Here is a 22000-nt window from a genome sequence, read left to right as displayed (position 1 = left end):
AGAAAATACCGGATGGTCTCACTCATAGCAGGAATCTAGAAAACTTAAATAAGGGACCAGGAAAAAGAATAACTGTAAGAAAGAAAATATCAAAATCAACAAACAACTATGAACCAGAGACACTCTATGGGCGGTGGGGAAAGGAGGAATTGGGGTCAAAATAAAGGGGTTGTAATTGTATGGGGAATATAAAAATAAAATTTAAATTAAAAAAAACTGTTCCCTGGTACCAGGAACAAGTATCTATGTGTTGTTTCATCCTATCAGGAACATTTCTGGAGCACCTCCACTGTCCCTGCTGATCATAAGAATTAAGTCATGAATGGGCCTCCCCGGTGGTGCAGCGGTTGAGCACTGGGTTGTGAAGCTGCCCGCAGCCTCTGCAGCGCCGGTTCAATCCCCGGCTGCTCCCCGGCCACCAGAGGCGGGTCCCACATGGCGCACAGACCTCTCCTGCCGCCCGCTGCTCCCCTCAGCAGTGTACTTCGGTCCTTCTGCCTGTTCTGCTCCCGCTCTGGCTCTGGTGAATTCTCTCGCCCTCCCGCGCTTCTGACTGTACCCAGTGCATATATAAAACAAACAAACAAATAAATAAATAAATAAACATGGCTCTATAAAAAAAAAAAAAGATTTAAGTCATGAACCAGACTCACAAAAGTTTTGCTCTCATGTGAGTTAGAATCTAGTGGGGGAGATACACATGAAACCAAAGAGCATTAAATACATAAGACATATTGTTGAGATGAAAAATGGAGGGCAGGGTGTGGGGTGTTTATTAGATGGGGTAGTTAAGGATAGCCTCTCTGAGAAGGTGCCTTTATTTTTTTAAGATTTATTTATTTATTTATACAAGAACCAGGGTACAGTCCAGATGCACAGGAGGGTGAGAGGATTCACCAGAGACAGAGCAGGGAACAGAACAGGCAGACTGACAAAATACACTGCTGAGGGGAGCAGCGGGCGGCAGGAGAGGTCTGCAGGAGAGGTCTGCGCGCCATGTGGGACCCTCCTCTGGTGGCCGGGGAGCAGCAGGGGATCGAACCGGCGCTTCAGAGGCTGCGGGCAGCTTCGCTACCCAGTGCTCAACCGCTGCGCCACCGGGGAGGCCCAAAATAAAAAAAAAAATTTAAAAGACAAAAAAAAAAAAAAAAGGGAACTACAGAGGCATCCCCACTCAGAAATGCCTGACAGTGCTGGGGAAAGAGCAGTGGCAGTGGTTGGTTAAAGACTTCTTTGAAAATCTCATGGAGCTACGGATGCTCTAAACCAAATGTACCCCCTCTACACACACACACACACACACACACTCTCTCTCTCTCTCTCTCTCTCTCTCTCTCTCTCTCTCAACTCTTCAGAGGGTGGCAGTCCCTCCAATACCATCGGCTCCAGTTTGAGTCAGCTGCCTCATTTCAGGAATGGGGAAACTGATGCCCAGGACGGGGGCCACCTGTTGTCCAAGGTCAGGGAGATCTGGGTGTTTGTCCCACTGGGGGCCTCTCAGCCGCGCCCTGGAGTCCTGAGCGTCCTTGGCGCAAGCCGGCGCCTGGAGGCAGGTGGGTGCCCTTGAGCCACCGCCTGTCAAAAGCGTTAGGGTTTGGGCGAGAGAAGTTTGTCTGCGCTTGGGGAGGAGAATTTTGTCTTTTGCGGGAAAAGAATTAGGAGGCCTTTGAAGAAAATATTTCCTCCCCAGAAAATTAAAGCTTAAGACTGGTGGTGAGACGTCCTGTGGCGCCAGCCCAACCGCGCTCCGTCCAGCGCCCCATGCGCCCTACCAGGGCGCAGCAGCCCCGCCGCAGCACCCAGCACCCCAAGCCTTGGCGGCACACCCGCCTCGTGCTCTCCTTCCAGGGAATTCCAGGGATCCCCTGGGATCTCCTAGACAGGCCCAGGAGGGAGGAGAGCGCAGGAATCAATAGCAACCGATGGAAGGAAAAGAAAGTGAATAAAAGAGAAAAGAGAGAAAAGGCTCCAGCTCAAGACTGGGTGTGCCTTCATTAGCTTTTTTTTTATTATGATGTATCATTGTAGTTGATTTATTATTTATTATTTAATTTTATATGTTTTAACATCATTTTTCATTTTGTGCAATGTATGCATTTTCATCTTGGTTATAGTCCCCACACAATTCCCACCCCCCTTGTTTTGATCCTGCTCCCTCCTCCCCCCCTTGTGTGTCTCTGGTTTATAGTTGCTTGTTGATTTTAAGCAGCAGTCTCCAATCTAGATTCCTTCCCCCTTCCCCATTTTCTGGTCTGTTCTTGATTAATCCCATCTATGTTGGTTTGTTGGTTCATTTGTTCATTCATTCATTCATTCATTCAGCTAATATCAATATTATATTGAGGGCCAGGCCCATGAGCCAAGTAGGCTGATGCCTGTCCTGTGGAACTCAGAGAGAAGTCAAACAAAACACAAATACAAAATTAAAAATGAGCTGGCATATTTGGGGAGGGATCTCTGGCCTTGAGAATGAGATAAGTTTCCTTGGTCCAAGATTTTGTTTCAAAAATGTCAAACCTGCAGAAAAGTTCTAGGAATGCTACAAGGGATAACTGCTACCTTTTATCTAGAATCATCAATTGTTTGGTATTCTGTCCCTTTTTCTGTCTCTCTTCCTCTCCCCACCCCCCCACCATATTTTTGGTGGTTGTTTTTGCACCATTTGAGAGAAAGATATCATGACCTTCACTCAAATATTCAGGATACTTTATACAATCACATTGTCAGGCCACACCCAATAAGGTTAAGATTAATAGGATCCATATTCAGTGATCTGTGCTGAATTGTGTCCCTCTAAAATTCATATGTTGAAATCCCCACTATCTCAGAATGTATGTGGAGATAGGGCCAGGCTTTAAAAGAGGTAATTCAAGTGCAAGGAGGTCAATGGAGGCCTTAATCCACGATGACTGGTGTTCTTATAAGAAGAGATTAGGACACAGATGTGAGCACACAGGAAGAGTATGTGAAGACACAGCAAAGGTGGCCATCTATAAGTGAAGCAGAGAAGTCTCAGAAGAAGCTAAACCTGGCGTTGTAGCCTTTAGAACTATGAGAAAATCAATTTGTTTTAGCCACCCTGTCTGTGCCACCCTGTCTGCCATTTTATCATGGCAATTCAAGCAGAATAATATATACACGCAATAGTTAAATTTCTTAATGTTCTTTAAGCCAACATTTTTTAAATCCAGAAGCCACTCAAGGATCCCATGTTACATTTGGTTATCAATCTAATCTAGAACAGTCTAGAGTGTCTTTGTAAATCCAGATCTATTTTCCCTGCCTTTCTCTTTATTGTCTGGTTGGCCATTGATAGCCAACATTTATTTAAATGTTCAACATCATTGCTAAGGGACTGATCAAAAAGATCTACAAAGAGCTGATGAGACTCAACAAAAACAAAGTAAATAATTCAGTCAAAAAACGGGCAGAAGAGCTGAAAAGATACTTCTCCAAAGAGGAAAAGCAAATGGCCAACAGCTGTATGAAAAAATGTTCAACATTGCTTATAATCAGGGAAATGCAAATCAAAACCACAATGAGATACCACCTTACACCAGCAACAATGGCACATATTAAAAAAAAACAGGAAAAAACAAATGTTGGTGAGGATGTAGAGAAAAAAAGAACACTCCTACCCTGCTGGTGGGAGTGCAAACTGGTCCAACCACTATGGAAAGGTGAGTGGAGGTTCCTCAAACTACTAAAAAACGGAGCTTCCAGCAATTCCATTCCTAGGAATCTCCCCAAAGGACACAAAAACATTAATCAAAAGGATATTTGCATCCCTATATTTACTGCAGTTAAGATGTGGAAACAACCCAAATGCCCAAAAATAGATAACTGGATCAAGAAGATGTGGTATCCACACACAATGGTATACTATTCAGCAATTAAAAAAGATAAACTTATACCATTTGCAGCAATGTAGATGGAGCTGGAAGGTACTATGCTCAGTAAAATAAGTCAAAAGGAAAAAAGAAAGATATCAGATGGTTTCACTATAGGAGGAATATAGGGGAACCAAATGAGGAACTGAGAAAAATAATATAAAATAAATACATAAATAAATAAAACTAGTAGGCAACTATAAGTCAGAGACATTCTTCAGGGAAGGGAGGGAGAAGGATCAAAACAGGGGAGGGAAGAGCACAAGGGAGGATGGTGATGGTTCAAGGGCGAATTGGTGGTGGGAATTTTATAGGGACTACACCTGAGAGGAGAAATCAAACATTGTTCAAAAATGAACAATCATATAAAAATATATATATATTTTAAAAAGTTCTCATCACAAGAAAAAATATTTTATTCCACTTAATGTATCTCAAATATTAGCATCTTATCAAGTAATCAATGCTTGAAAATTATAGTGCCTTATTTTATGTTCTTCTCACACACTAAATTTGCTAAATCTGCTATCTATTATACATTTGCACCATATGTTCATTTGGATGCTGAATTTTCATGGAAATATTAATCTGCTTTTAGATTTCATAAAAAATTTACAGTTGTAAAAGTAAAAGGTATGATCCACATACCTAAGTTGTTCCAAATACATTTTTAAAATTTTTCCTAACTGAGCTGTCTGCTTTTAAATGAAAATTAAATAAAATGTAGGGTTTCCATCTTCAATGGCCCTAACACATTTTGTGTGCTCCATGGCCGCATGTGGCTAACAGCCACCATATGGACAGCTGGACAGTGGGAACTGGAGCACAGGGCTGTGGAAGGGGGCGGGGTCCTGGTCTGTCCTCTCTTCTGTTCACGCCCTCTAACCAGCTATCCTCTCCCCCTCCACTGGACAAACTACTAGTTGACTATGAGATGGGGAGGGGGAAGGTGCCTTGCCAATGCCATCCCATCAACACCTGCTCCCCACCTCACTCTTTCATGCCAAGAAGCCAGAGAAAAGGTTGACACATTTTGCCACGGAGACAGTCTCCAGCTCCTTTCCACTGAGCTGCTGCCAATGTTTCCACAGTCAGAGGCCACGTCTCCAGCTCAGACACAAAGACACGCGCAGGCATCTGAGCTTCCTGTCCTTACTCAGAGGAATGCCCTCCCAGCAGCCAGCCAGGCTGCAGCGCAGACACCGCGTGTCACATCTGGGAGGTGGGTTTATTAGCACAGGTCAGATGTAGGATGATGGGGGTAGGGAGGCGGTAGAGACCAGACACAAGTGACAGCAAATGAAGTAAGGTCACAGGGACACATGCCCTGCACGTTCTGGCCTCTACCATGGATTCAGGACAGTCTCTGGATTTCAGAAATACCCGTAGTGAAGGGAAGCATGGAAGGCACCCCCCAAGAGGACCCTTTCATGCTTCCTGAAGCTGTGAAGAAAAGCTCAGAGGAGCAGCAGTCACTGATAGACATCCACGAGCAGTGCACATGATTCACATGCTCCTGCTTGGGATACCAAAATCACTTTCCAAACATGGAGTATTTTCTGGGCTGAGTTTCTTCCCCCACCCCAAATTTATCTGTTGAAATCCTAAACCCAGTATGTGATCTTTTTTTTTTTTTGTGATCTTATTTAGATATACGATCACTGTAGATGTAAGTAATTAAGATAAGGTCATAGTGGACTAAGGTAGATCCCTAATCCATTGTGGCTGTTGTCCTTATAAAGAGCCGTTTGGAGACAAGCCCTCACCTGGGAAGATGCCACGTGCAGATTGGAATTACCTGCCACAAGACAAGGAACCACGAGCGGCCAGGAGGGAGAAAGACTTGGGACGGGTCTTTCCTTGGTGTCTTTACAGGGAGCAGGAGGACCCTGTGGACACCTTGACTTCAGACTTGTAGCCTCCACAATGTCAGACAAATTGCTGTTGTTTAAATCATTGTGTTTGTGGTCTTTGTGATAGCAGCCCCCGCAAACTAATACCTGAGGGGGAAGCCTCTGTCTATTCTCTCATTCCATAATTTCCAGTAATGTACCAGAGAGAAGGAGACAAGAGATGGCCCCAGCAGCTATGTGGACAGACCAGGACCCCTCTTCTGGCTGGGTGTTGATGTCCTCTTGGTTTCCATGATGTGTCTGACTCTGATGCATTACACCCCAGATTCTCATGACTACTAACTCCCCTTCCAGTCCTGCAGGCTCACTACATGCCCCTGACAGAAGTCATGCAACTGGTGGTGATGCAGCCTGATGGGGAAAGTATCATTTGGAGGGAGGAGCTAAACCCTATCCCAGAGTCCTGGCATCCCAACCCCCTCAGAGCTGCAGCCAGAGGAGTGGGCCTTCTACCAAACCTACTCAGTATGGCTCTACCCATGAGGATGTTGTTAATATCTTCCCTGCTAGGCGAGCCAGGCCCAAAGGTGGAATAGTTCTAAAGAATCTAAAGAACAGCAGGGATTTAATAGATGGTAGTTCACACAATTATTAGGCGCCTTCTCAGCCATAGGTTCTGGGTCCCTGTTTATCTGCTGTAAGTGTACGGCCATGCAAGTGACTTCCCAACTCAGGGCTTTTAGGGGGCCGATAATGGCAGTCATCAATTATCATTATTTTTACGCCAAGCACTGTGTCCCACACTTTTCATCTTGGTCTCTCTTCTTCTTAATCACATTACTCCCCAAAAGGGAGTAATGACATTTTTTCGCAAATGGAAACTCAACTCAGATGATGCAACTTTTCCAAGACTACACAGCTGGTAAGAAGCAAGAGTCAACATCAAATAGTCCAGCTCCCTCCTGCTTGGTTCCCCATCTCCAAAACAGATCATTATCTCATTTTACAGGTGATACAATTGAAGCCCAGAAAATGTAGGGACTGGTGCCCCAAGGTCACCCAGCCAACACTACCATCAACAAGAGTCAGACTCTCAGTGACAATGTAACGCTTGAAGCATACACGTGGGCAGGTTCCATGGAAGGAAGGAGGGGGACAGGTGCCAACATTCTACCTAGCAGTTACTGAAGTCAAGAGGCAAGGATTCCATCAAGGTTTGGAAAGCAAGATTTGAAGCCAGACAGCCTGAGTTCAAATCTGGTTCTATCTCTTAACAGTTATATTATCTTGAGTTTGTTACTTAAAGTCTCTGGACTTCCATTTCCTTATATCTACAAGGAAAATAAGAATAAACCTACGAATAAATAAGGTAACCCACATACACACTTGAGTAGGCCTGCCACATAATAATCACTTAGTAAATGTTAGGTGTCATAATGAACTACTAAGAAATTAGACAGTGACTAAATCTTTTGTTTTATCCCCTGCCAAAAAAAGGATTCTTCCCATTATTTAAAGTAAATCACTATCATTGTAGAAAATTTGGAAAAGACAGAAAAGGAAAATAGCAATCACTGAGAATGGTGACCAATTAGAACAACAATAGTGAACCTTTCTATTCTGGAAAATTTCAAATATATTGAATATATATATGTAAAAAAGAGAGTCTAGTGACTGGCCATGACTCATCACCCAGATTCCTTAAATACCAATTTCTGGTTAATCTTATTTCAAGCCCCATCTGTATCTTTCTATCCATCTTAAATCTTCTAGGGCAAACTCCAAATATAATTTCATAATTTTATTTTTAAATATTTCAGAATATCTCTCTGGAAACATGAATCTCTCTTCTTGTCCTTTTAAAATTCTAATACCAATATCACACCTTAAAAAACTAACAAAACATTATTATCATCTTATTACTAGCTAGTGTCCAAATCTCCCCCAGTCGTCACTTAAATCTTATATAATTCTGTTGGAATCAGGATCCAAGTTGCATATACATGTTGGATTGGTTAATGTTTCTTCTACTTCTTTTAATCTAGAGATTCCCCCATCCCTGCCACCATCTTTTCTTCCCCCTTGCAATTTATTTATTTAGGAAGTGAAGTCATTTGTCCTGTGGAGTCTCAATTTGGGTTTTGCTGATGGCACCCCTGTGGTATTTCGTCACAAGTTCCTCTAGATCCTGTGTATTTTGTAAAAGAGTAGTGCTAGTAGTTTAGTCAGATTCAGGTTTGATTTTGTGCCAGGAGGCATTATGGATGGTGCAACTTCCATCAGAAGACGCATAAAGTCTCTTGATCTGTCTTTTTGAGATGTGAGCAGCCTTTGATAAACATACCCCAGATCCATGAATTTTGTTAGAGGTTACAAAATAGTAACATTTCTAAAATTACCAGTGATTTTCACATTGAACTGGAATGTTTGCCTAAAGAGAAACTTTGGTGATGAGACTTGCTTTCATAGGAAAAAAAGATAAGTGCTTGATTCTTTCACTTTAACGATCAGCTTTCAAAATAAAGATGTCTAATATCGTCCAAAAGTAATAATAAGCAAGTTTTGTTGTTGTTTTGTTTTAATATCATTTCCAGTTGGTATCTATATTACCAACTTATGAAAATAAATATATTTTATGTTTTGGTCCATTACAGTTATTATTCTAATCAGTGCTCAAATTTTCTAAAGTTTTTCTTCTTTTTCTTTGCTCTGAAGTAGCACTGAGATTATCTAATCTTTAAAGGTTTGTTCAAGTTCCCCTGTGAAACCATTTGGACTTGGTGCTTTCTTTGTAGGAGAACTCTTTAATTACTTTCTCTGTTAATTCTATGGCAATTCATCTGTTAAGGCTTTGTCTCCAGTGGGATCAGTTTAACACATATTTTTCTAGAAACAAATTTTAACAAATTTTCTAGAAAGACAATTTAACAAATTTTCTAGAAAGACAATTTTCAAATGTCTTTGCAGAGTTGGAAAAAATCTATTATTTTGTTTTAGATTTTCTGTGCTTTGATACTTTTCCCCATCTACCTACTGCTACTTTTTCTAATTTTCTTCCTCTTTATTTGCTTAATTAGCTTAACATATAGTTTGTATATTTTGCTGATTGTTTCATCCTGGGTTTATTTATAAGTTGTACTCTTTCTATTTTCTAATTCATTTCTAATTTCTGATTTTGTCTTTATTGATTTCTGTCTTCTAGATTCATTTGGCTTACTTTGTTATTTTCTAGCTTTTGAGTGGGATGCTTGATTCATTTATTTTCATTTTTTAAAAAAGATTTATTTTATTTATTTATGCATACAAGAACTGGGGTGTGGGCCAGAGGTACGGGGGAGAGGGGGAGGGTGAGAGGATTCACCAGAGACAGAGTGGGGAGCAGAACAGGCAGAGCTACTGAGATACACTGCTCAGGGGATCAGTGGGCTAGAAATGAGAGATCTGCTGTACCATGTGGGTCACCTACCTGCCTGGGGATCGAAATACTGATAGCTTCATAGTGCTGAGATTTAGCCCCTTGTGCCACCAGGAAGGCCCCCTTATTTTCATTTTTATTGACATACTTAATGCTGAACTTTCACTGCATTAGCTAAATACCATAAATGTGATTTTTTTTGTGTTTCCAGTATTATTTTTACTTAGAAATTCTATAAGCACATATTGTCCTTCTTCTGACTGACAGTTATTTATTAACATTTTTTTTTTATCTTCAGAAAGCCTGGTCTTTTATTTTTACTTGTTAATAATTATTCTTTTATAGCTAAGCTTTGGAAACAACCCAAATGCCCAAAAATAGATGACTGGATCAAGAAGATGTGGTACATATACACCATGGAATATTACTCAGCATTCAAAAAAGATAAACACATGCAATTTGCAGCAACATGGATGGAGCTGGAAGGGATCATGCTCAGGAAAATAAGCCAGAAAGAAAAAGAAAAATACCGGATGGTCTCACTCATAGCAGGAATCTAGAAAACTTAAATAAGGGACCAGGAAAAAGAATAACTGTAAGAAAGAAAATATCAAAATCGACAAACAACTATGAACCAGAGACACTCTATGGCGGGTGGGGGCCGGGGAAAGAAGGGCTTGGGCCAAAATAAGGGAGTTGTGATTGTATGGGGAATATAAAAATAAAATGTGAAAATAAATAAATAAATCTTAAAAAATAAAATAAAATAAATACAGTTTTATGGCAAAAAAATAATTATTCTTTTATATATATAATAAATTCCACGGAATAATAAATAATAAAAATAATAAATTCCAAAGAAAAGAAGACTCATTGGTAATATATTGATGAACTGTGGCACTTCCTGTCACTAATATATTGCCAATGAGTGTTCCTTTCTTTGGAATTTATTATGGCTTTCTTTATAACCCAAGGTATGGTCACTTAAGAAGAAGTACTCTACTATTGGAGAGTTCAGATTTCTACTTTATTGGTTATGTATTTAGCACTCCAATATCTTTATTGTCCACCTATTGTCCACTTTATGATCTGTCTTGGACCAGAGAGGTATATTAAAATCACCTATTATTAGTGTCTATTTCTCTACATTTCTGCTAATTAGGTACATAAATACTAACAACTGATATACCTTTAGTGTGAATTATTGTCTTAAACATTTTAGTCTCCTCCTTTGTCTCCTGTAATGCTTTTTGGGTTGAGTACCATCTTACCAGATGTCAAGATTGCAGCTCTGTTTTTAAGTTTTAATTTGCATTTGCCTTTGCTTTTAATTTCCCTTAGTATCTTTGTCTATTCTTTTATGTTAAACCTTTTAGGATCTCTTATTTTAGGGATGTCTCATATAAAGCAAAATGTTGGCTTTTGCCTTGTTAGCCAAATTGAAAATCTTTTTTTTAAATAGGTAAATTGAGCCCATTTATACTGATTGATATGACTGATATGTTTGACTCAATTATGTCATCTTACTTTATCTTGTGACTAACTTTTAATTTTTTATCCCTGTAACTTTCCTTCAAGCCTTGTAATCCCTTTACTGGGCAAAGTTCCACACGATTCACTTCTGTTTCCACCATCCTTCACGCTGTTTTTGATGCTATTTTCTAGTTCACACCGATCATATATCCATCTTGTGATCCTAAAGCTTGGAAACCTCCTTAGCCTGTTAAAACACTTAGAGGCAAAGCATTCATTTGCTGCAGTGTGCTCCATCACGAATGAAGGGATTGTTTAGAGACACCCGGGCTTGCTTGACATAGAAATGAACCCAGAGTTTGGAAATAAAAAGACAAAGGGTGTTAGGAGAGGAGAGAACTGTTTCTGGGAGCATTTCCCCTTACCTAATGAATTACTAGGAGATTTGTGGCTGCCTGGTCCACTGGGTAAGTCTTTCAGCATGTGGACCCGGCAGTGTCAAGGGTTTGCTCCGCTACATCCTCACTGCCCTTTCTATGAACTGTGACACTTCCTGTCACCAGTTTATTTTCACTTCTCTCCTGGCAGCTGTCCACTGTAGTCAGCATGCATTTGAAATCATTTGCTACTTACTTGAGAATTCACGCTAGGGAGAAAGGGAAGAAAATAACCATTCCTGGGGATACCACATCGTCATGAATTTGAAAGAAAAGTCAACATTGAAGAAAGCTCATTTCCACTTTTTTTTTTTTTTTTTTTTTTTTGCCACCCAAATGACTAAGAGACCCAGAGAATGACAAATAAACGGGAGGAGAGGGGAAGGAAAAGTTCAAGTTAGCCTTAATGAGGCTGTAATCCCGTTGCCGGCACTGCTCGAGCAGGGCGCCCCTGGAGCCCATCACTCCCTTCTCACAGCTGCGGTTGGGTTCAGCGCCCACTCACCCCCAGGAGGGGAAGCTACTCATGCCCAGGATTTTCTGGAGGACTTTGATTTGGTCTTAGATGTGTGGGTTTTGTTATTTGTAAGCTTGAAATATATAAAGCTGAGAATGGAAGGGAACGTCAGGAAAAGTCAGCACATTCAGCAGTCACAGCAAGAGCTCTGGTTCAAGCAGTCCGGGTTTATGTCATTTGGGCACTGCCTGGTGAACCTCATTAAGCCTCAGTTTCGCCATCCAAACAACTGAGAATGTCATCTCATACAGGATTTTTGGTGAGACTAAATAAGATAATACGTGTCAGCGCTCCTCAGAGTGCTGCCAGATCAACATCATCAGCATCTCCTGAAGACTTGCTAGAAATGCATATTTATCAGGCTTCAGTCCAGGCCCACTGAAATTCAATGTCCTACAAAGCCCTCCAGGAGAGTTTAACACCCACCTGGAACCACAGGTATAAATGCATGTAGGAAAGAATCAGCAACATAGTAACTCCTAGATAATGGCAGCTTTATACATGTATAATATTTGGAATTCACATCCACTCTGCTTTTATGGCTGGATCAACAGAGGCCTAGGGAGGAATCAGTTTGCTGAAGATCACAGTGAAGTAGTGGCACATAGGGTTTGAATCCACATCTCCCGCTTCTTTCTCAGGAAGATATCCTTACCTGTCTTTTCTTTCCCTCTCTCAAAAATAAAATGTAATGAAAAACTGGGCCTCCCTGGTGGCACAGGGGTTAAAGTCTCAGCACTATGAAGCTATCTGTAGCCACTGCGGTGTGAGTTCAATGCCCGGCCAAGGAGCTGACCCACATGGCGCAGCAGACCTCTCCTGTCTCACCCGCTGCTCTCCTCAGCAGTGTATTTCAGTCAATTCACCTGTTTTGCTCCCCACTCTGTCTCTGGTGAATCCCCTTACCCCCCACACCTCTGGCCTATACTCAGTTCTTGTATGCATAAATAAATAAAATAAATCTTAAAAAAGTAAAATGTAATGAAAAACTAATGTTTTCCTCACAGTTAGTTTGGGAAATAGAGATAACAGCTAAAACTAAAGCTAAAATTTATCGACAAACCTAACATATCCCCTTCCAAGGGCCACATAGTTAACTTTTGTACATGTTCTTCTGTATTTTTTAACATGCATGAATATAGGTAAACAATGTGATATTTATTTTATATATATAATTCATATATAAAACAAAATTGGGATCACAATGAACGAATAGATTTAAAAGTCAAGTAGTAGTATTAGGTTTGTTCCAACTCTCCCCACTCTAATTCATGCTCCCAGAGGCAACTCCTCTCTTTCTCTTCAGCCATTTGTTACATTTTACTTCATTTTTATAAATAACATGATTAAATACTCTTTCTTGACTTTTTCACTTTTAGAGATTATCCATTGTTTCTATACTATGCAAAATGAGCACTAGCCTCCTCCACTCACCAATACACAAACACAGGTGCATGTTCACACACACAGACACACACACACACACTCCAGCATAATCCCACTATTGTCACTTTCATTTTTTCGTTACATCAGCATTAGTATGTCTCTGTAAATTCTTTGCACACAAACCATGTAGAATACACTGATGACATTACATTTCTTTTACAGCTTTATCTTTTGGAGTTAACAAATCAGATGTTTCCAATTTCTACTTTTATATATATATATATACAAGCACTGGGTACAGTCAGACGCGCAGGAGGGTGAGAGAATTCACCAGAGCCAGAGCAGGGAGCAAGGAGCAGAACAGACAGACTGACGAAATACACTGCTGAGGGGAGCAGAGGGTGGCAGGAGAGGTCTGCACGCCATGTGGGACCCTCACCCGATGGCTGGGGATCAAACCGGCACTGCAGAGGCTGCAGGCAGCTTCGCAACCCAGCGCTCAACTGCTGTGCCACCGGGGAGGCCCCTCCAGTTTCTACTTTTTAACTCAGAGTTCTCTCTCTTAGAGTCTGCCTTTCTCTTGCTTCAATCTGGATCAGGTTGTCTCATCTTGGGAGTTCTTGTTGCTTCTCTCCTGGACCCCTAATTACCCCTAATTCTTCTCTTTCTTGGTGACTCGTTCTGAAGATGGTCCTCTAGTAGAGTCCTAGAGGAAAAAAGTTCTAAGTGTAGGCTGTGTTTTTCTGCTTGAAGGTTCTGGGACTTCCTTTCAAGCAGATGAGAATGATTGGGTTGGTGATATGATGGGATATGATAGGAGCACATATGTGCCAAGTACTCTGCCATGAACACCCAAACTGAAGATATTCTAAGATTTCCTATTATCCAACAAGGAGTGAGCCAGTCTGATGTTTTAAATTGGTCCCAGAGCTGGGCCTCCCCGGTGGCGCAACGGTTGAGCGCTGGGTTGCAAAGCTGCCCACAGCCTTTGCAGCACGGGTTCGATCCCCAGCTGCCGGGCAAGGGTCCCACATGGCACGAAGACCTCTCCTGCTGCCCACTGCTCCCCTCAGCAGTGTACTTCTGTCAGTCTGCCTGCTCTTCTTCCCACTCTGGCTCTGGTGAATTCTCTCACCCTCCCATGCTTCTGACTGTACCCAGTGCTTGCATAAATAATAAACAAAAAAAAATCTTTAAATTGGTCCCAGAGCTTATAACAACCCCTCATACCGCTTACTGCCAACCATCTTCAAAACAAGTTCACCAAATTTAAGACATTTTGAAAGAGAAAAGATAATTCCATGGCGATGAGCTCAAATGTTGACATTTCACATGCATTCCTTGAACTTTACTTGGCAGGTGCAGGGCCAGAAGGGAACGCTAGTCTCTGCCCTAAATAATGGGCAACTGCTATTATAGTGTGGAAAGACCAGTATGCTGACACTTAGCAATTCTGATTAGTCCCAGCATATGTGTATACACCCAAATTGCCTTGACTTCTGTATTCCATGGCTGAATCCACTTTGCTCCAACCTACAGAATCTGTTCTTTGTGGAGACAGAGAAGATTTTAAGAATGGAAGCTCACATACATGGATTTTACAGCCAATGGGCATCTCTTGCTTGCCTCTGTCTTCTGGAAACACACACAATTCCTTCAAAAACCTATACCCTTCTACTTCATGTAGTAATGTTGGGGCTGCCCACCCTAGAATGCTGCTTCCCAGTTACTGGTGGGTGTCATGGCATATCTTGTCCCTGGGCCATGGTGAATGACCCACAAATGAGCATGTAACCCAGCAAGGGCCAACTAGAGCCCTCCCTGGGTTTTCATTTTTGGCCTAAGATAGAGAAGCTTTGCCATTCCCTCTAAATTGGACTAATAAAAGTTTGTGGCTCTTTGCAGCTTGTTCTTTTCATTCTAACGAGTGGAAGATCATCTGAGTCCAACACAGAGAAATAAGCAGAGTTCAAGGATAAAGGGGTCCTAAATAATATCTTTGAGTCCCAGGATTCAATTGTGCCCGAGGTAACTTCACCCTGATTTTCTGTGATGCATTTTTATGAGACAATGAACAATTCTAATGGTTTAAGTGAGTTGGAGTTGGAATTCTTTCCTTTCCACCAAAGAAGTACTAATATAAACCAGAATCCAGAAGTTCCAGAGCAAGAAACTAACCTGTGACTTCTGCCATGTTCTACATACTGGTCATATCCAGGGGCTAGTGATACAGGGAATTCTAGGGGGGCTATGGGCATGAGAGACTTCCCTGATAACCTTGCTGTTTTCTTAATAAAAGTTAACATCTCTTATAGTTTCTATAAGAAATTTGCAGTCAAAATTTGGGAGTGGCCCAGTAGGGCAATTCTGGTTTGGGGTCTCTCATGCGGTTGCACTCAGACATTGGCTGGACTGCACCATCTTGGCTGGGGCTAGAGGATCCAGTTGTCAGGTGGTTCACTCCCAGGGTTGGCCACATCATGCTGGTAGGTGACTGGAGACCTCAGCTTCTATCATAGATATACCACAGGGCTGCTTGAATGTCCTTGTGACATGATAGCCTGTTTCCCTGGAATGGACGTTACAGAGGTGAAAGAGTACTAGATGGAAGCTGTATCCTTTTTATGACAATTGCAGAAGCCTCATAGCACTATTTCTGCCACATTCTACTTGTTAGAAGTAAGTTATCAATGACCCATATTCAAGGGAAGGGGAATTAGATTCTACCTTTTGAAGGAAAGAGTGTCAAAGAATTTACAGGAATATTTTAAAATCACCCCAACAACCAACATATATTTCCATAGAAATAAGGGGGAAACTATGTTTTTTTTCTTTTTTCAATATTTGAATACCTATAATCAGGGAAGCTAATAGGATTCAAATCCTGTGCCAGTTCCCACTGAATGCTAGTGGCTTCCAGGGGCACTGTGTTGCAATGGATTCTGAGGGCATATTCAGATTTAGCAGGAAAGGGTGCCATGGTTGAATGCTGATGTCTGCCATAAACACCAGAATAGGGAGTGTTGGCACATGCGTCAAGTATTTATTATTTCTGTGGCAGGTCTTTGACCCTGTGATAGGGACAAATATGAATGAAACCTCAGTCTAGGACTCTAATTGTTTATAATCTAATTATTGATGATTGTGATGGACATAGTAAGCTACTCACTAAATTCTATTCATTCCTTTTTTCATAGTGATAGGACCAGAGCTAGGCACATGCCTGCCCAGGAGATACATCTGCCTCCTTTGAAGTTAGATGTGCCATGTGACTAAACTTTCTCCAAAGTAAATGATGTGCCACTGCTGGTCTATGTCTTAATACAGGGCCTTATCTATGAGAAGGTGGGGAAAAAATATGGACAGAACCAAGGTCCCTGAATAGACTTATGGTATATAAATGTCAATATGGCAACATGTAATCTCCTTCCTGGACCTCTACCTGAGAGAAAGGGAAAAGCTTTTGCTCTTTAAGCAATTAGCTTTGGGAGCTTTATATAACTAATATAACCAAAACAGATGAGATATACTAAACACTATAAAAACTTTCCATAGTCCAAGGTAAGTGCACAAAGATATCAGAAATCCATCTGAGCATCAATGAGTCATGTGTAATATTGATAATACAAGTTCAACAGCAGTGATGCCTAATTGCCTAGTATCGTCATGAGGGTTCAATGAGATAATGTCCATGAAGTGCTGTGCACAGTACACAGAGTAATATAAATGCTCAATAAATGTCAGCTATTCTGTTCTTATAAATTCACATGCAAACACTGGCATCATGTTTTGGCAAAAGCTTACATGCCAGGAATCAAACGGGTCCATTCTTTCTTTCACTTGTTTGCATGGGCAGGTCTACTCCTGGCCCGTTAGTTCATACCTGCTATGCAACCAGGATGTTTGGGTCAAGAAAACTAATGCATGACACAGATGTGGCCTCGGTCTCTGAGAAGTTAACTGTACTTATGAAGTTGAAAAACTGAAATCAGGAAAGGGATTTAAAGTGTTAGAAGTAACATCAGTAATTCTAGGTGTGGGTCGAGGCAGTTTAAGTACTGGATGCATATTAACACTCATGAGCAGAGCTGCTATATAAGCAGTAATTTTTTCATGAAGAGATATACTTAGTAGAGAAACACACACTGCGCAGATGATGGCAAAGAATATCCCTTCCCTGTTCTCCAAGATCTCTCAGGAAGAAGAGTGCAATGCAATTATCACGAATTATATGCTTGGTTCTTTCTAAGCAGCAGGGAAAAAAAGGCACTTTTTCACCTTTGTTTCTGAGTGTGCACTTTTGACGCTGGGGTCTCTGACAGTCATTGGGCTAATGTGGGAAATCTTGGGAGGAAGGTTGGAAGTTGCAAATATAAAAAATGGGCTTATAATCTTATTGGGTATCCATGCAGGGAAAAACAGAAGGTGTGTACACAGCTAAGGAATGGTTAAGGCACTTAGACCAAGCTGAATGCTAGAGGAGGCAGAGAAAGGATTGCTCCTTGTGAACTGAGTTAAACCCATAAAATATTACAGCTAGAAGGAACCAGAGACTTGGTATTAGTTTTCTCGCGGTTGGTAATAGCTGATTAGTCCAGTTCCTGTCCACATTGCATAACAACATACATCCCAAAGCCAGGTAGACAGGAAAGCTTGTTTTCTGTCTAGAAAATGAATGGGATTTTTTTATTTGGGGGTTTCATTTTATTTTTTATTTTGTTTAGGTGAGGATAATAAGAGGAAGATACAGGGACTACAAGTAAGGAAAGGACTTTTGTGTCCCTCCTTTTGGTGCAAATTCTGAGAACATCATCCACCAACTTCACATCTCCCCTTTGACTTGATTCTATTCTACTCTCCATTCAAGAGGAATCAGAGGAACATAGTGAAAGTCATAAGGTTTTCCAAACATATTTTCTAATATATTTGCTTTTACTTGTATACAAACTATCAAGAACTTCTCACTGGGATCTGAAGCTTTCAAAGCCCCCTTCCATTCCAAAGATGGCTTTGTCTTTTTAAAGTCTGAGAAATATCCCTTCAGCTATAATTGTGATGTGAGAGAGTCAAGTTAGGGTAAAAAAAATTTTTTTGAGCTTAAGAAAATTCTCAGACATTTTTTGCTAAGCCATAAATCAACAGTGGTTGAACTAAAACAGATCAAGCTTGGCTTGGGCTTAGACCTCCATGAGGTCTCTGGCTAAGCTTGAAGGGAAAAAAAAATAAGTTAATACTTTTTTTAAAACCAACTCCTGTGCATGTCCAGTTGGAAGGGAGTAAATCCCATTTAATGAGAGTCGGCTCTTCTAATCACCCCTCCATCTGAATCTACACAGCATTTCTTCATGTTGGCCTCAAACCTGGCTTTCTGTCCTTTTCCATACACATGCACTAAATGGACAGGGAAGAAAATGGAACTTATTTGGAGAATCCAAAGCTCAACTTTCAGATATTGTGGCTTTCCCAGGAGTGGGTCATAATCTTTAAAGTTAACCCAGGTGAGAGCATAAATATTGGTTCCTTGGTGTTTGGCCTCCAAACAGAAACTTCCAGACAGAGCCATGATGGTCCACTCCCCAAGACAGAATGTCCGAGATGGACACTGGGGTGAGGCCATATGGGGTACCAACCACCTCTTTTACTCCTCAGTGGGTCAAATCTAATAGAAATGTCTTTGTTTTCAAAGCCAACCACCAAACAGAAAGACATTATGAATGATTTTCAGAGGTAGCATCTGAAAGAACCAAGGCTTCAACTGTTTTGGCACTGATCTTCTGAGTATCTGAGTAACAACATACAAGAATCATTGAATCATTGAATTTTTGAGGAGACATGCTTCCTAGTACTGTAAGTATTTGATTCTGTGGGTCCACAACTGTGGAACTTATATATATTGTTTATGTAATGTACACATATTATCATTTTATGTACTCTTCTTCTTTATTTTTATCTTTTTATAATCATATTACCCTGTTTACTTCGGAGGGACATATCTCAAAAGAAGTCCTACCTCAGCTCCTGCCGTAAGTTACAACCATCAACTGATCTTCCTTGCATTCTTTTGGCTAATGTGATGAACAAAGCAGTCATTTCATGGACAATTTAAGTTCTGGAAAGCTGAAACCCAGAGAAATATTCACCAACATTTATATAAGACAGACAACTATCCATCAGATTTAAAAATCTCTCACTAGTTCATATATCAAACAAAACTGTAATGCCTTCATATAAATAAATGAAAAAGTCTTAAGTATCAAAAAGATGTACTTGATGTCCAATCTTCATTATTAACATGTTGTTTTGGCTCTTCTAAGCAAAGTTTCAAATAAGAATTCTTTACACAGCATGTTAACGCTATTTAGCCTGTAAGATACTACCACTATTTACCTAGTTAGCCTATAAGATGGTTAAAAGTCACAATGTCTTTAACCTACGTGCTGATTGTTTCTTGGTTCTCAGATGTTCAAGTGTTTGCTGACTTCTTTCTTTTTTTTTTTTTTAAAGATTTATTTATTTATTTGTTTGTTTGTTTATTTGTACAAGCACTGGGTACAGTCAGAAGCACCGGGAGGGTGAGAGAATTCACCAGAGCCAGAGCGGGGAGCAGAGCAGGCAGACTGAAGTACACTGCTGAGGGGAGGAGAGGGCGGCAGGAGAGGTCTGCGTGCCATGCGGGACCCTCCTCTGGTGGCCGGGGAGCAGCCGGGGATTGAACCAGTACCGCAGAGGCTGCAGGCAGCTTCGCAACCCAGCGCTCAACCGCTGCACCACCAGGGAGGCCCTGCTGACTTCTTTCTTTATGACAGTCTCAACACTAATCTTCCCTAGAAGGTCTTGTATCTTTCTCGTATCTGCTCTGACTTTTATAGTAAAAGCCTCTGATGTTAGTTTCCACTTTTCTACCTTTAGCTATGTAAATGTGTATCACATGATCACGGGGTGGGGGAGGGGAGGGAGAGAGGCAACCAGACATGAAATCATATTTTGCCTACATTAAATGCATGCATTCACCAGTTCACAAATTGAATGCATTTCAAAGGTACGTTATTTGGAACTTAATATGCTCCCCACCTCCCCAGATACCATGAAAACAAATACAAATACAGTCCAAATAGCTCTCAGAGTGTGTTGCTTTTAATTATCAAACTGAGTGATAATGTAGGTTGCCTTCTGGTTTCCAATTATTTTTTTGTGTTAGACCAGGAATTCTAAATTTTAACTGAGAAATCTGAGTACAGGGATGGTTTCCTTCCCAAAACAACCCCCAAAACTGGAAGAGAATTTCAGCCCTCAAATCTCACACCTAATGCCCCACTAACAAAGAGAAATTTGTCAACCTGTTCTTTCCAGGTCAGAGACAAAAGAGCAAGCACTATAGTGTCATGGATAAGAGAGAAAAGTGATTTTTAATTCTGCTACACACTCCTGTGGGAGCTTCAGGATGGTCTGAAACCTCTCAAATTTGTTCCTGCTTATGTAAGTAGCAATAACACTTCCCTCTACTCTGTAATGAAGACAATACCACCCACTCACTGGATTGTTGTAAGAATTAAATGAGATCATGTGTAGGATGCCCTTAGCAGTGGCTCAGTGCCCTATAAGAGCAGCAATAACTTTCCTCCCTCTGCTCAGACCCAAGTAGTCTCGATGGTAGAAAAGAATTCCATTCCCATCGGCATGGCCCCAATCCCTTGGCAATGAGTCATGTGCCCAGCAGGACAACCTGTACTACCTTTGCAGTGAAACCTTTCCCCCCCAACAACTACAAGTCATACACAGACAGATTTCTTCAAGCTAAAATAAACAAACAAAACCCCCGAATTACATGTTCAAGGATGGTCTGGTAAGCCACAGCTGCCCATTCCCTGGTCAACCAGTTCCAGCCACAAGTCAAACTGGCAGTAAACACAGGACCCTCGCCAGGTTGGGAGGTGGAGGAAGAAGAGGGGCGAGTCACTAGCCAAACAGTCTGGCTTCTTTAAAATGAAAGAAAAAAAAATTTTTAGTACATTTGATGAAGACTGAAAAATAAACATGTAGGACATCTTATCCTTCCTTTAGATATCAATTCCAGGATTGGGTCTATTTTTAAAATAATTTTAATATATAATGTAAGTCAGTTTTCCAAGCTGCAAAGTATAACCTATTAATACAGTATAAAAACAGTTTAATGGGTTACTACCAGTATTTTTTTTTTAATGTAGACTAGGTTAGAAATAACGGAATGCATCAGAGAAGGTAATGGTGAGTATTGTTTCATGAAACCGGGTTGAAATATAAAATGTATTTTTTCTTGTGGGAGGCAATCAAAAAAAATTGGATACCACGGATACAGACAGACTTTAAGAGGGCTGTTTCATAGTTGAAGTATTATCTACATTCCACAAGAACGAGTTTTATTTTGAAAATTCTTCACAGAACCAAAGCACTGCCTCTGCACTAAAAAAAATATGTAGGGCCACCAACAACTTGAGTCCTAGTCCAGAAAAAGCTGTATACTCTCTATTAGACCCTAAGGTTTTGGGGTTCCGTTGTCCAGGACAGACTATCAAGTCAAACAAAATGGAGATTTACCAAAAAAGTAAAGGAGATGGGGTTATATAATGCTGGTGCAAGTTGATAGGATCCTCTGGAATTTCATTTAAAATGGGAGGTGAAATTACTCACATGAATAAGAATGATTGGGGGGGGTGCAGAAAATATGACCTTTTCTAGTAGTGTTTGGTATAGTAAGAGTGCAATAAATACTTTTTTAAAAAAAATGAAAATAATAATGTTACTGGAATAACCAGCCATGACTTTCAGAAAGCATTTGTGAGAGCTAAAAAAAGAAAACTCACAACTCTTGGGAGGTTGACCAATAACATGACATTTAGCAAGAGTGATAAAAAAAAACAATGCTCTGAGTAATTCTCTGAATTCTACCCACCACTACCCTACACAACCTAGTCCCTACTTTTTTCCCCTTCTGGCGCTGGGAGGCTGGCGCCTTGAGGTTGCATTATCTGCCTTCTTTGACCTCTGTCTCC

General features: G+C 40.8%; 1 protein-coding gene across 1 annotated transcript in view; it reads right to left on the bottom strand.

The window, feature by feature from the left end:
* The window catches only part of MYOF (myoferlin), a 129989-nt gene that overhangs the window by 97992 nt on the left and 9997 nt on the right, over nucleotides 1-22000 (bottom strand). The window contains exon 2 of the mRNA XM_054690408.1: nucleotides 1378-1618. Coding sequence (XP_054546383.1) covers nucleotides 1378-1618 — 241 coding nt within the window. The remainder of the gene's footprint in view (nucleotides 1-1377; nucleotides 1619-22000) is intronic.

This window comes from Talpa occidentalis, unplaced genomic scaffold (assembly GCF_014898055.3).
Source record: "Talpa occidentalis isolate TD23 unplaced genomic scaffold, MPIMG_talOcc4v2.1 talOcc4.8, whole genome shotgun sequence".
NCBI lineage: Eukaryota > Metazoa > Chordata > Mammalia > Eulipotyphla > Talpidae > Talpa > Talpa occidentalis.
This window is presented reverse-complemented; position numbering and strand designations above follow the sequence as displayed.